The 14412-nt window shown below is 39.8% G+C and overlaps 1 protein-coding gene and 1 long non-coding RNA gene across 5 annotated transcripts in view; one reads left to right on the forward strand and one right to left on the reverse strand.

Annotated features, from left to right (window-relative positions):
* Window positions 1-9329, reverse strand: part of MAMDC2 (MAM domain containing 2) — a 78538-nt gene extending 69209 nt beyond the window's left edge. For all 4 annotated transcript variants that reach the window (XR_015793892.1, XM_088130480.1, XM_088130479.1 and 1 more), the window contains exons 1-2: window positions 9197-9329; window positions 8139-8255 (exon numbers count right to left, since the gene is read on the reverse strand). Coding sequence is in view for 3 of the 4 variants with exons in the window: in XM_088130480.1 (XP_087986606.1) it covers window positions 8139-8255; window positions 9197-9227 (148 nt within the window). In the remaining variant the exon portion in view is untranslated. The remainder of the gene's footprint in view (window positions 1-8138; window positions 8256-9196) is intronic.
* Window positions 9330-9436: 107 nt separating this feature from the next.
* Window positions 9437-14412, forward strand: part of LOC112543021 (uncharacterized) — a 42338-nt gene continuing 37362 nt past the window's right edge. Inside the window, exon 1 of the long non-coding RNA XR_015793895.1 lies at window positions 9437-9537. This is a non-coding gene — a long non-coding RNA (uncharacterized LOC112543021). The remainder of the gene's footprint in view (window positions 9538-14412) is intronic.

Genomic DNA, 14412 nt, shown 5'->3' on the forward strand with positions numbered 1-14412 from the left:
TTTCCTGTTCTCATCATACATTCATAAATTTCTAAAGCAAGAATCCCAGCTAAACATTGCCCTTCCAGCAGAATTATAACCAGACATAATAATGTAATGGTTTTCTGTTCACTGAAAATATCACAGCTAAAATATCACAACTAAAAACCAGCTGTATAATGCAGTGTCCTCATCTTTTCTACCATAGTTAACACCTTATGGAAATTGTGTGATGCACAAATATGGATTTTTTTTGCCCCAGTTTTTTCTTTCAGTACTTTAGAATATTTTTATTAAAAAGAAAACAGTATATTCCAAAATATTCCTAAAGAAACTAAAGGGAACACTCAAGTTGCCTTTATTTTAACAATACAGTAACTATAAATGTTAAAGAACCATTAGTTTTTACTAAACTGTTACAAATGGAAATCAAAACTTTATGATTTATGGATTTTCTGATATTCCAAATCACAAGTTTCTCAATACTGACAGAAGATCAAAGGTTATATTTTATATAAATATTTGTCAGCATAAGGCAACAAGTGAGGTGAAACAAGGCAGTTGCTTTGCCTCCAAAGCAATCCATCTGTGCCACTCTAGTCTACATTTGCCAAATTAAACATGTCAAAAAATAGTTGCACACTCCTGAAGAAAAACATTTTTAAAACACTGACAGTATGCATACATGGTAAGAGAGGCAAATAGTGAAGGGTTCCAGAGGCAAAGTTATAATACATGAGAATTTCCCTTTTCAACTAGGTCATATTGCTTTCTACAAAGGTTGGCCTAAAGTATGTGTTAAGATTTCCGAACAGATATTTAATCTTGCACTGAGCTCATGAAAATAGGCTGACTCCAAAGTAAGATTACAAATGTAGGGCCAATTTTGTTAGACTGTCTGGGCAATTTCCTTTGACTCAACACAAATCTGACACAGCTCTCAACACCAAACATGTTAAAAGAAGCACAACACAGCAAAAAGGACTACTCTGATAGCTTGACTTAGGAACCTGTCATACAACTCTAAAGTTGAGACATTTTGGCCCTCCCATTCCCTCTCTCCACATGCCTTCCCCCTCAACTGAACAGGGGTGCTGTAGCCTATTCCCTTCAACCATCAGGGGCATTTCTTTCCATCAGCCATTTATGGAGTATCTGTTCCATTAACTTACAGGTAAGCAATCTGGTGTCTTTCAGATGTCTTGAAATACAACTTCCACAATCCTTTGCCACTGGCTAGGGTTTCAAAGTTGTTCCATGCTTGTTTTCCTGGCTTCTAAGTCCTTCTCCCCCCATTAATACAAGCTATGTAGATTCCAGTTCAATAATCTACATAGTTTACTTCTTATTTACGTAGTTAAATAAGAAGTAAAGAGTATAAAGTAAATATACCTCCTGCTAGACTCGCATTATTCATTTGGTTTATGTTTTAATTTTACCTGTTTAATCAAGGAATGGAATATAAATCATTTAAAATGTATTATTTAAACCGTAATTAAAAATAACCTTATCAAATAATTTAAAATTATTTTCAAAAGAGAGAAAACATTATTCCACCTTAAAACCTTTCAGGACCAAGACCGGCCCAGCAAATACAAGGATTCTAAGCATTAGTGCACTTATTTATCACTGGAAAAATATTTGCCTAGGAGCATCTATATTCTATAAATTAACTTCAAACTAACTGAAAAACCACATGTTCATTTTAAAAAGCTGATCAAAATAATTCTGTGTATGCAAACATGATACTAATATTTCTCCCCAAATAACGAATTAAGTCTCTTTTTTAGAAATATTTCAAAGGCATAATTTTAATATATATTGCAGCACTATTTTTATCTTATTAAATTGTTTATCCTGTATTTGTTTGTTTTGCACACTGCCTAAAGTATATTGCCAAATAGAACTATAAATTAATGGCAGAAGAGGTGGCATAATAACTTCCTAAAGCATTTCACTACTTCCTAAACTTTTAAGAAATAAATATGGCCACAAAGTCCATTCTGCAGCAGTTACTTAGCATCTTATTGCTAGATCAGATTGGCATCTCCCAAATTAAACTTCTACCTAAAAAGGAAAACAGAACAAAGCTGTATAAACTGAGCCAAACTGCACTCTGACCTAATGCAGTGCAGGTTTAAACAATACTAGAAGAGATAATTCCGTTCAGTATAGGAACACATTGTGAAGGAAAAAGGCTTTCAAATATATTGTACATGTTTACTGGCTAAATATGACACAGGTAAATTACTGATCAATCAAAAAACTGCCTGTAATTGATTTAGGATTGAATCCAACTTCCTCTGGTGCAATGGCCAGTATTCTGCACACGAATTAGAGGCAATTTAGATACTGTATTATTTGGCATAGTGCCCTATTATTGAAAAATTAAAATAGAAAGGAAATTGCTACCCTTGTTACAGGCTTTGATTGCTTCTTTGAAAGACAAAAGGCTGTATTACAAGATTTTAGAAATGCTTCAGAATCTTATGAAAGCGGCATTCCTACTGTGCAACTCCTAAGTGTTTTTATTGTATTTATGAACTCCAGTAGATGTCCAGGGTGACACAAGATTCTTTCATTGACCTGAAAAATAAGTTTTCCATGTATTCAGCTCAGAAGATAAACATCCTCCTCAAAATGATTTTGCATCTAAAGACAATCTGGTTCAAATGTTTTCAAGAATTCTTGAGCAAATAGTTAGCAAGGAACAATTTATGGCAGTTCCGACTATGAAAAACAATGGTTATAATAGGAAATACTGACAGTTCTTACTTATTAAATGAATTAGTAAGCTAACTGTCCTATCAAAGTCTGGCTAATAAGCCAATTCTAAGAGTTTCCCAAGAAAATTCTGAATGACAGAAGCTTAACTGTACCAAGTCAAAACAGCAACCTATGTTAATACAAAAAATACTGCAACACAAAATAATATTCAAAAGAACAGAACACTTTTATTTTCTCAAAACAAAAATATACTTAGTGCTCTGTCATGTTGATGTAACCAGATTATTGTATCCTTCACCACATACTATACAGCTACTCTATGATTCATTGATGGTATTCAGGCACAGAGCTTCAGGTCAATCACTAGAATAGCAGCAATAAATCAAACCGTGTAACCAAAGATATTACTAAACTGGCGGTATCATATAGTTTCTAGAAAAATAAACAAGTTTTTCATTCCCTTGCTTCATGTCCAGAAATTTGTTTTTAAATGAGTGAACTCAAAGTTGAAATGAGTAGCTACTCATATTTCTAGAAAAACATATCTCTAAATTACCTTACACATAAAATATCACTACATTCCAATGGATACATGTTAAGTTTTGGGCCATCTGCACACAGGCACATATCAGTAATGGTGAGAGACTCACTTCAGCTATATGAACTGCAAACCTCATTGGATTGCTGCTAACAATACTACCAAAATTATCTTTTCTCCATCACCCAGCTGAAGCTGATCTTCTGAGTGACTGGGGAAAAGGAGCAGGCCTTCTTGCATTCAGTAAGCTCCACGGAGAACAGATGAACACAACTTTCAGCACGTTGCTCACACGTGCTACACGTTATAGAGCAATTATAGACACTATGTAGCCAGAAGTATTATTTTATGGCATAGTATAATATAGACATATAGCAGCCATCCCCAACAGATATGTGGACCAATGCCTGGAATTCCACAGCCAGTATGATTATTGCTGTGAATTCAAAGAGTTGAAGTCCACACAGTCTGGGGAGTTCCCTGGCAGAGAATCAGATTATACAATTCTGAAGCACATTGAAGTCATCAAGAGCCAATTCTTCAAGCACATTAAAAACACCCCCATCTTAATCAGTTTAAATTAAAACTCCGTCAAATATAGAATCCTGTTTCCAACAGTGGCCCATGAGATGCTCCCAGATAACAAGGAGTTACCCTACACTGTTTAAAAGACAAAACATTTTAGCCTGTCATTAAATGGGGGAATATGCGACCCATACTTTATAGTTTTATGACTTTTAAAACATCCAATTTTTAATAAATTAAGTGTTGAGAGATTGAGTTGTGTGTATAAATTACCAGATTTACAGCAGGGGCAATTACCTTCTTCAATACTCTATGGCCCTCTAAATTCAAAAGATCAGATTCTCTAAACATTTGTTTCTGCCAACTTTTCTGAACTTGCCTCTAAGTATAATTAAAGAAAATGCTCATACAACTAATTTATTTGCAAGGCAACTTGCATTTCTGGAAAGGAAAGTAGCAGCTCCTTAATATATAGATTAAAATTTAATATTATCCCATTTTCAAATGTGAACAGTAAAATAATATCTTACTTTCAAATATTAGGTATGTTCTTTTATGTATTTCTTTATCCGAGATTTGAATCCTTTTTGGAATCTAGATTATCATCTATTTGGAGTGAGGCTTTTCTCAGGAGCCCTGGTATTTTAGAATACCATTCCACGGAATGCCAAGTAATGTTCTTAGAAAGCTTTCAGAAACAAGCAAAAAGCTTTCCTACTCCATCCAGCCTTTTCCAGATTAATCCTCTTCTGCAAATGTTTCGCCACTTTTATCTGACTTTAGTTTTTCCATTTATTTTGTAGAATATTTCAACCGACTTTAATTTATATAATTATAAATCATCCTTAATTTTATAAACCAGAATAAAAACATGCACATTAGCTGCATCCTTAGTGATCTGTAACTGATATCAAATAAGCTTCCACATAATATGCATGTAGGGCTCCTTTCATGTGCATGAGAACAATAAATTATATTAGCCTTCGAATCTCATCCCTATGGAAGGAGCCATATGTACTCATTCCATGTGAGCACTGGGCCCTGTTCACACTAACTGCACATTAGCCAGGGGCATGGGCTGTAAAATATCAGAACATCCAAAAAGGCTTTTTACAGTTTAGGAAAGGAAGTATATGAATATTGTAAATCAAATAAATAAGGAATGTGCAATACTAGTAGCTGGCTTCTAAATACAGACACACTGGAGGCTGCCAGTAATAAGACAACTTCCTGTTGAATATTAAGTGATTTTAACCATAAGATCAATTCAATAGTAGAACTGATTACCAAAGGAGCAGTGAACTAGATGTGTGTAAGCAGAGGGGGCTGGACATCATCTGTCATGGATGCTTTGGATTGCTGCATAAATCACAGGATTGAATTCAATGGTCTAACGCCCCTGCCAACCAGTGGCTTCCACAGGGGGATGGTCAAAATCAGAAGGATGGACAGAGCATCACAATACAAGACCCATCATTTTTTTTAAAATTATTTAATCAGTTTGTATAGCTGACCAAGAGATCATGGCCACCATGACAACCAATTTATTACAAAACTGACATGTTGGGGTGGGGGGAGTCACACACTGGTTGTTGTCTTAGAGTGGTAATGATGTGGAGTTGGGGATATTACTATCAGTCCCTTTTCATGGACAGATCACTGTTGACCCTAGTTTACCACACCACCCCCCTCTACAGGGAGGCCAGATCTATTCAATGGTCCCTCTGCGCCCCCAGGCACCTCTTGGACCCAACTGGGTTTTGAAAGAAACAGGGATTGTCCCTGAGGCTGATGCCTTGGTTGCTGCTTGGAACAAGGCAGTGATGGAGGCTTTAGATTGGATTACACCTATCCAGAATCTTGCTGCATGCAGACCCCAGTGCGCCCTTGGTTTACTGAGGCACTCTGCAGGATAAAGTGGCAGAAGAGATGCCTAGAAAGCCACTTGAGGAAAACTAGGAGCAAGTCAGAGCATAAACAGGTAAAGGCCTTCATTAAAGCCTACTTTGTGGCAATAAGAGTGGTAAAATATGTCTGTTTCTCTGATGTGGCCACCTTTGCTTTTGATCCATGCTTCTCCTGGTTTGTCAAGCCTCCAGGTCTGTGTCTGAGTTTCCGGTGGCAATCTATGAAAGAGGTGGTGGTCTGTCCCCTCCTCAAGAAACCATATTTGGATCATGCAGATCTGGACTATTTTCATCTAGTCTCCAACCTTCCTTCCTTGGGGAATTTTTTTTTTGAGAAGGTGGTTGGCCTACAGCTCCGAAGAGTCCTGGAGGAAGCAGATTATTTGGACCCCTTCCAGTCAGGTTTCAGACCAGGATATGGTACCAAGGCAGCTTTGACTGTGCTTGACTACCTCTGGCAGGCTCGGGATGGAGGAAGTGCATCCATCCCGGCCTTCCTTGACCTCTCAGCAATATTTAATAACATTGACTATAGTATCCTTCTGGACTGGCTGAGGGGCTTGGGGAGCTCTTTTGCAGTGGTTGTTCTCCTTCCTCCAGGGCTGATTCCAGCTGCTGATGGTGGGAAGGGGAAGGGTCTACTCCTAGACCCCTACTTTGTGGGATGCCTCAGGCCTCTCCCCTCTCCTTTTTAACATACATGGCTGGGAGAAGTCATCTGTCAGCATGGGATACAGCAATTGTATTACACTAACTGGATAAATAGACTAACCTAGCAAATAAAAACCTGTGCTTTAAAAAAGGATTCAAACCATGTCAACATGCAGGGTGAATAGATAGTATTGAAATAGATGGATAAATGGTAGTCCTACATTGGGCGATTTAGACTCAACTTGCTGAAGAACTTTGAAATATGATTCCCTTAACCAAAACAGAGAGGCAACACAATGTTCCTCAATGACTTTATGTCTTCTTTAAGCTTCCCAGTGTCTCCTACCTTGACAAAGGTATATTGCTTGTACAGAAGCATCTTCTGGCTTTGGTAAATACTAGAGAACACCAAAAGGAGAGTGTGGCTTTTTCCAGTAGCATTTGCAAAAACTAGAAGAGATTTCTATGGAGTGCTGCACACGGAGAAAAACCTTCAGCTTTTGCAAGTATAGGTGATGTTGAGGAGGGCCTCTGAAAAGGAAAGCAATGTGGTTGCTCTCGGGCCCTGCATCCACTCCACTAAAAAAAAAAAGTAACCTTCCCTTTACATTTTGATTCTGCCAGTTCCCCTGAACTTATTTAAAACATTTAGATGGCCACCCAACTCTTAACAATCTGACTCTGGGTGGCATACAAAATCATTAAATAATGTGTAAAAAAAATCACTAAAGCAAATTAAAATAAGGGGATCAGGACTAAAATATATTATATCTCACCAATGGAAACTCTATTCATCTTGACCTCTGTGCCCAGGGAACAAACCAGGTCTTAACTGTCTTCCTAAAGGCTTGCAAGGTCAGGGCCAACCTTATACTGGAGGTGGAGGAGATTGTTCCAAAGAATAGAGGTCACCATTGAGAAGATATATATGGGACTTATAAGGTTTCAGAGAAGGGATCTAAAATGTGCCCTCCCTGTCAGAATGCGTGGGAAACGCAGATATCTTTGAGAGAAGGTGGTTCCACAGTAACCTGGTCCTATGCCATGTAGGGCTTTATAGATGATAACCAGGACCTTGAATTGCACTGGAGGCCTATAAGGAGCAGGTCTAGCTTGCTGAGTAAAAGTATCACATAGGTGTAACAAGGAGCACCCATAACTACTCATGCCATTGAATTCTGGACCAGTTGAAGCTTCTGGATGGTAGTCAAGGGCAGCCCCATGTAGAGTAAGTTGCAGTAATCCAATTAGGAGGTGATTAAGATGTGAGTGACCATGAGCAGGTCCCCTGATCCAGGAACTGATATAACTGGCACATGAGATAAAGTCATGCAAAGGCTGGTCTTTTCAAGCAGGAGCAGTGAGTCAAGGAGCACCTCCAAGTTACAAGCACCTCCAAGTAGTGTTTCTAGGACCGGTAGGGAACATTCTACATTCACAGATATTCTTTATCAGAGAGCTATAAAACATCCTCTCTATTAAATACACATCAGCTTCTCTGCTTGAGACACTGGTAAAATACTTATGTACTTATGGACAGACCCCACAGAATTTCTGGAATATTTTAAATCCAAGCAAGTCAATAAGTAAGTATACGCATGTTTGTGTGTGGCAAAATGCTACTGAGACATATTTTTAATTTGGCTTGCAACTAACTTTGTAGATGGAAATTCAGCCTTTTAAACATCTAAAAACTGAGCAAAAGATAACAGTGTTAATATGCTACTACTATGAAAACATGTGGTTTTAAGAAAACAAGCTTAGAGTGACCTTAGAAAAAACTCTGAACCTCAACTGAAGAGCTTTCTTACCTTCCTCGTTCAAAATCCATGGCAGGGCTGAGCTGTCTGTTTCATAGCCGCAAGTGCTGCCTTCAAAGGCACAAGAGCCAGCAGAGAGTGGGTCTAGCGTTCTGGCTAACTGCAAAACTAAAGAGGACAAAGCTGGCTTAGTTTGCAACATACAGAGAGTGGACCAGCTATGAAAGAGAGTCTGTGAGAAATACGCTTTTCAGGAAAGCAAGTACAGGGCAGCCTTTGGCTTAACTGAATGGAAATCAACTGTGCACTTCTGCAGCAGAAGCAATAAAAGCACTGCAGTAGCAGTCTAACAATTACCAAAAGACTGCCTCCTGCTGATACAGATTCAATATGTAACCCATCCCTACAGCAGACTCCAATACTAATTCTATCCAATTTTTCACTCTAAAAGTCTATTACATGACTTAGTAACAGCATGGTTTATACACCTGCTCTTCTGCCAATGTCTTATATGCCTTTATCAGCCATGCCCCACTGCATGTTCTATTGGAAAAACTATCCCATCCCAAAGAAAACAGAAGATGAACACAAATTTTATCTCAGAAATGCAATATCCAAAAATAAGTTCAACTTCCTAGTGCATCGCTCAGAGACCTCTCAAGATGCTTATCCTTGAACAAAGAAATCACGAATAGAGACTTCATTACAGAATTAATTAGGAAACGTAACACTATTTCTCATGGATTCAACAGAGACCAGGTTATCAGACACTTGAGACGTATGCGGACACTGTATTTCTATGACACACCCAACTTTTTGAGAATGGTCCCTATCTATATATAATTATCACTTTCTCCACCGCACATATCTCTCTAGACCTTTCCTTCTAGTAATCCCCTCCCAAACAATGAATGCGTTCATACTATTCCCTCAGAATAATTTTCTGTGCATCTCTCGGACTGCAGTTCATAAAGCTTATGCTTTACTACATTTGCCCCCAGGGCTCTTTATCGTTTTCGCTGCAAAAACAATACTCCACCGGAAGCTGTTCCATCTGCACGAGGTGCAAGAACTGAGTTGCCTCCTCATCTTTTCCCACCACGCCTTACCTTGCACGGTGAGAAGGCACCGCAAGATCATAGTAGCACGGGGACTGAGGAGAACAAAGCAGCTCCGTGCCGGGGTGATCGTGAACCCAATCTGCCGCCTCGAGGAACTGAAGGTGCTTGCAACGAAGCGCGTGCAACGCCAATTAAAGACTTAGAAGTCCAGACCAGCGAAGGAGAAGCGCAGCAGCAGCACGGGGCGGGGGGGGAAGGGGCTGAGCTTGGACTGCCTAGAGGCAGCCCGCCAGCCAGCTGGTCCCAGGCTCTAGGGGAAGGAGGGAGGGGCTGCTCAAAACAACAGAAGGATAAGATCCGTGAGGGAAGCCCCGCAGTCTCCAAACAGAGTAAGTCTTCTCCTCCTCCCTCAGCCATTGGCAACAGCTCCCAGGGAAGCGCGGGCGGGAATCCACTCGGCTCGAAGAATATGCGACCCGCCAAACTCCCCAGTTGCTAAGGCAATCTCCAGGCGGCAGCAGCTGGTAGCATTTTCCATCTGCGGAGCTACGTTGTGTCGCCGCCTTCCGCGTTCTGCACCAGGGGGGCGGAGCGGACAGGGGTATTTCTTATCAAATCCGAAGAAGCGGTGTTGCTACTGGGTGTAAAGTACGGAGGCTAGTTTCCTCGAACATTACAAGCCACAGTGTGCTGATAGCAGACGAAGGAACCAAGCCTTGCGTGAGACCCGGATGCCAACTCAACCGCCCCCCACACCCTGGAACTCTGGCAGTACCATTGGCAAGGCTTGGTGTGTCCCTTCCTCTTATCAGGACACGCAGTTTGACAACTGGCCTATGCAAAAAAAGAAAAAAGGGGAGGAGGGTGTAAATCTAGAGTCTGAAGTGGCAATGTCCAAAATCCAAGATGGGGCATTTCAACCTTCCCAGGACACTGTATCTCAGGGTCGCAATTACTGAGAAAAGGAATTTAGACCGTTTAAACTGTAAAACAGCTGAGCTAAATTCCTTCCGTTTAATACAATCTCTCAGGAATTTATTTTTCTTAAAGTACGGACTTATAACCATACCAGCAAGTACGTTAATGAGCAATATAGGTGATACTTTTATGGTTCCTGTCAATTTTCAGCTTTCCATTCCTCCCTCCTCCAAACAGATAAAAATTTGTGCGTGTGCATAGAATACTTCTCCATACATACCATGAGTGATGAACCAGACTGTGTCTCACAAAAACTTATTACTACAATGACACATGCCCTCACTGCCATCTACCTGGACTACTGCAACTTGCTCTACATGGGACTGTCCTTAAAGATTGGAAACTTCAGGTGGGCCAAAGTGTGGTGGCCCATGTTGCTATCCAACACTTGCCAGCAGGAGCGCATTACACCAGCATGGCGGGCCCTATGCTGGCTTCTGGGTGCAATGTAAAAAGCTAGTCTTCAACTATAGTTGGCTTGGCAACAACTTACTTTCAGGACCACATTTGTCCACTAGAATTGGTTGGCCCAACCAATTCAGTCTTGCTGGAGTAAAGCAGCTCCTAGTTTCCCATGGAGGGGGGAGATGGGACAAGGCTCAGAGACGCTGTGTCTCAGTAGCAGCGCCAGCCCCTCTGGAATGGCCTCCCGTTAGAGATAAGGTTATCTCCCACTTTAACTGCCTTCTGGAAGCAGCTGAAAGTAAAAATGTTTTTGTTGTTGTATTCCTGTAAATTGCTGAGGGTCCTGCAGGATTATGGCATGGTATAAATATAAATAAATATATTTGTTATTGGTAATCCCCATACTCTGAGATACACATGTATGCAGTACTATCTGGTGCTTTGATTTGTTTCTATATTCAATTTTTTTTCCCTCAAGGTTGCACTTAACAAATGCAGTAGTACAGCACTCATGTATTAGTTTAATCCTATTATTTAATGTTTTCCCTCTCTTAAAGTTGTTTTCTTCAGGGTGGACCATACATGCCTCCCCTCTTTATTTTAAGTAATAAACAGGATTAAGAAACGTTCCCTCCCAGCCCCATCCACACAAAAGTATATTTGCTTCCAGCAAGTCTATACCCATCCATTATGTGGAATGGCATAGAACAGGATAAATATTGGATTACTAAATAAAACCCAACCCAAAATACTTTAAGAATAGTGGTTATTTAAAAAAAAAAAAAAAAAAGTGGTTTGCCATGTGCTTTCTCCCAATCTCCACTGAGAAACAAAGTACACTCCACTACAACAACCCCTTTATGGAGGGTGAAATTATAATCTAGGGTTTGCAATGTTTTCTTACTTTGTTTTGTTTTCAGATTTTATTTTATTTTAAAACCCAATTGCAGCAATGTGCTATTAAACATTTTCAAGGCTCTTAATGCCTTTTAATTAAGATATTTTGATGTTATTAATTTATTGTTTCCTGTTGATCTGAAAAAGTAGTCAAGCATAGCATGTGAACTGGCATTTCTGATTTGCTGCGTCATCATTTTCTGTTTTCACATGAGGAGAGGAAGGTTTAAATACTGATTTCCTCAGAGTTCATCAGAATCCATTCTCCTGAACAGATTTCTTCTGTTTAAAAAAGAGAGAGAGAGAGAGAGAGAGAGAGAGAGAAATCAATAAAATAACTCTCCAGTAGATGACAACTGCATTAAAACAATTTAAAGAACTATTCAAGAAGAATTACAATTCTCCCTATTGCTAATTGCCTAGCCTGGAATTAAAAAGTTGTAATAAAGCAGTTAAAAGCTGCAAACAATAAATTTTTAATTGTGAATAAACAATGAGTCAAGTAAATATTATAGGAAGTCCTTAACTATGGGGAGCTAACTTTGGGAAATCATATAACACTATACTATAGTGTGATATGGAATTTCTGTTTGAATTCTGTTTTCAGATGCTTTGATGAAAGCAACTATAGCGCTATCCAGACAACAACAGTCTAAGCAAATGCCATAGTGTAAAGGATCTACTCCCAATATGGTTCCCCCACCAGATGTTTCAGATCTTACTGCAAGAAAAAAAAACAAATATACCTCAAGTTCTTATTCTCCAAGATGCCCTAATAGAAAAGAATGAAATCAATTGTGCAGAATGCATTCTGTAACCACAATTGTCTTAATTACTTTTGGAGAACCATTGTGTGTGCTGTGATGATTGGAAGTACTGTTTTCCAGAAGTAAAGGCATACTAAAGATCAGTTCATCAAAATAACTGGCAATTTTGAAATTCCTAAGTTACATCCCAATTTCTATCTATAGCTAGAAAGTCTCAGATTTTTTACTTAATTAGAGCTAGAAGTTTGTTATCTTGCAGCTGGCAAGAGTAAATAGGAAGAACTAGCTTGTCTAAGCAGCCTCTCTTCCAGGTGTTAATTGAAAACTGCAGGTCAATCACAGGACGAGAGTGTTAAGCTAGAACAAAAGGGGGATGGTGCAAAACCCAGAAGCAAATACAGGTGAAATTTGAAAAATTAGAATATCGTGCAAATGTTCATTTATGTCAGTAAGGCAACTCAAAAGGTGAAACCAATATATGAGATAGACGCATTACATGCAAAGCGAGATATGTCAAGCCTTACTTTGGTATAATTGTGATGATTATGGCGTACAGCTTATGAAAACCCCAAATTCACAATCTCAGAAAATTAGAATATTACATGACGTCAATAACACAAGGATTGGAAATAGAACAATATCGGACCTCTGCAAAGTATAATCATGCATATGTACTCAGTACTTGGTTTGGGCCCCTTTTGCAGCAATGACTGCCGCAATGCGGCATGGCATGGATGCTATCAGCCTGTGGCACTGCTGAGGTGTTATGGAAGACCAGGATGCTTCAATAGCGGCCTTCAGCTCCGCTGCATTGTTCGGTCTCATGTCCCTCATCTTTCTCTTGGCAATGCCCCATAGATTCAGGTCAGGCGAGTTTGCTGGCCAATCAAGCACAGTAATCCCATGGTCATTGAACCAGGTTTTGGTACTTTTGGCAGTGTGGGCAGGTGCCAAGTCCTGCTGGAAAATGAAGTCAGCATCCCCATAAAGCTCATCTGCAGAAGGAAGCATGAACTGCTCCAAAATCTCCTGTTAGACGGCTGCATTGACCGTGGACTTAATGAAGCACAGTGGACCAACACCAGCAGATGACATGGCTCCCCAAATTAACACAGACTGTGGAAACTTCACACTGGACTTCAAGCATTGTGCATTGTGTGCCTCTCCATTCTTCCTCCAGACTCTGGGTCCTTGGTTCCCAAATGAGATGCAAAAGTTGCTCTCATCAGAAAAGAGGACTTTGGACCACTGGGCAACAGACTAGTTCTTTTTTTCTGTAGCCCAGGTAAGACGCTTCTGACGTTGTTTGTTGTTCAGGAGCGGCTTGACAAGAGGAATACGACATTTGAAGCCCATGTCCAGGATCCGTCTGTGTGTGGTGGCTCTTGATGCACTAATTCCAGCCTCAGTCCATTCCTTGTGAAAGTCCCCAACACTTTTGAATGGCCTTTTCCTGACAATCCTCTCCAGACTGCGGTCATCCCTGCTGCTTGTGCACCTTTTTCTACCACACTTTTCCCTTCCACATAACCTTCTATTGATGTGCTTTGATACAGCACTTTGGGAACATCCAACTTCTTTTGCAATTACCTTTTGGGGGTTTCCCTCCTTATGGAGGGTGTCAATGATGGTTTTCTCCACAACTGTCAGGTCAGCAGTCTTCCCATGCTTGTGATTCCTACTGAACCAGCCTGAGAGACCATTTAAAGGCTCAGGAACCCTTTGCAGGTGTTATGGATTCATTAGCTGATTAGAGTGGGACACTTTGAGCCTAGAATATTGAACCTTTTCACACTATTCTAATTTTCTGAGATTGTGAATTTGGGGTTTTCATAAGCTGTACGCCATAATCATCACAATTATACCAAAGTAAGGCTTGACATATCTCGCTTTGCATGTAATGCGTCTATCTCATATATTGGTTTCACCTTTTGAGTTGCCTTACTGACATAAATGAACATTTGCACGATATTCTAATTTTTCGAGTTTCACCTGTATGTAGCCAAGGAATGAGGCCAAGAAAGCAGAATACGGAAGGAGAGGCAGAAGAACAGGATAGGGATTCAGAGTTTCTCAGGACACAACAACAGAGGCACAGGTAGATGGTATTCAAAACCTCAAATTTATAAGCAGTCTATTAAAACATTGCTTTCTATACCAATGCACAGAATATGGGAATTATACAGATCCTAATTCAGGAACACAAATATGATATGG

Source organism: Python bivittatus, unplaced genomic scaffold, assembly GCF_059951505.1.
Source record: "Python bivittatus isolate LINGU-HERP-01145 unplaced genomic scaffold, Pbiv_v1 ctg000850_np1212, whole genome shotgun sequence".
NCBI classification, from domain to species: Eukaryota; Metazoa; Chordata; class Lepidosauria; order Squamata; family Pythonidae; genus Python; species Python bivittatus.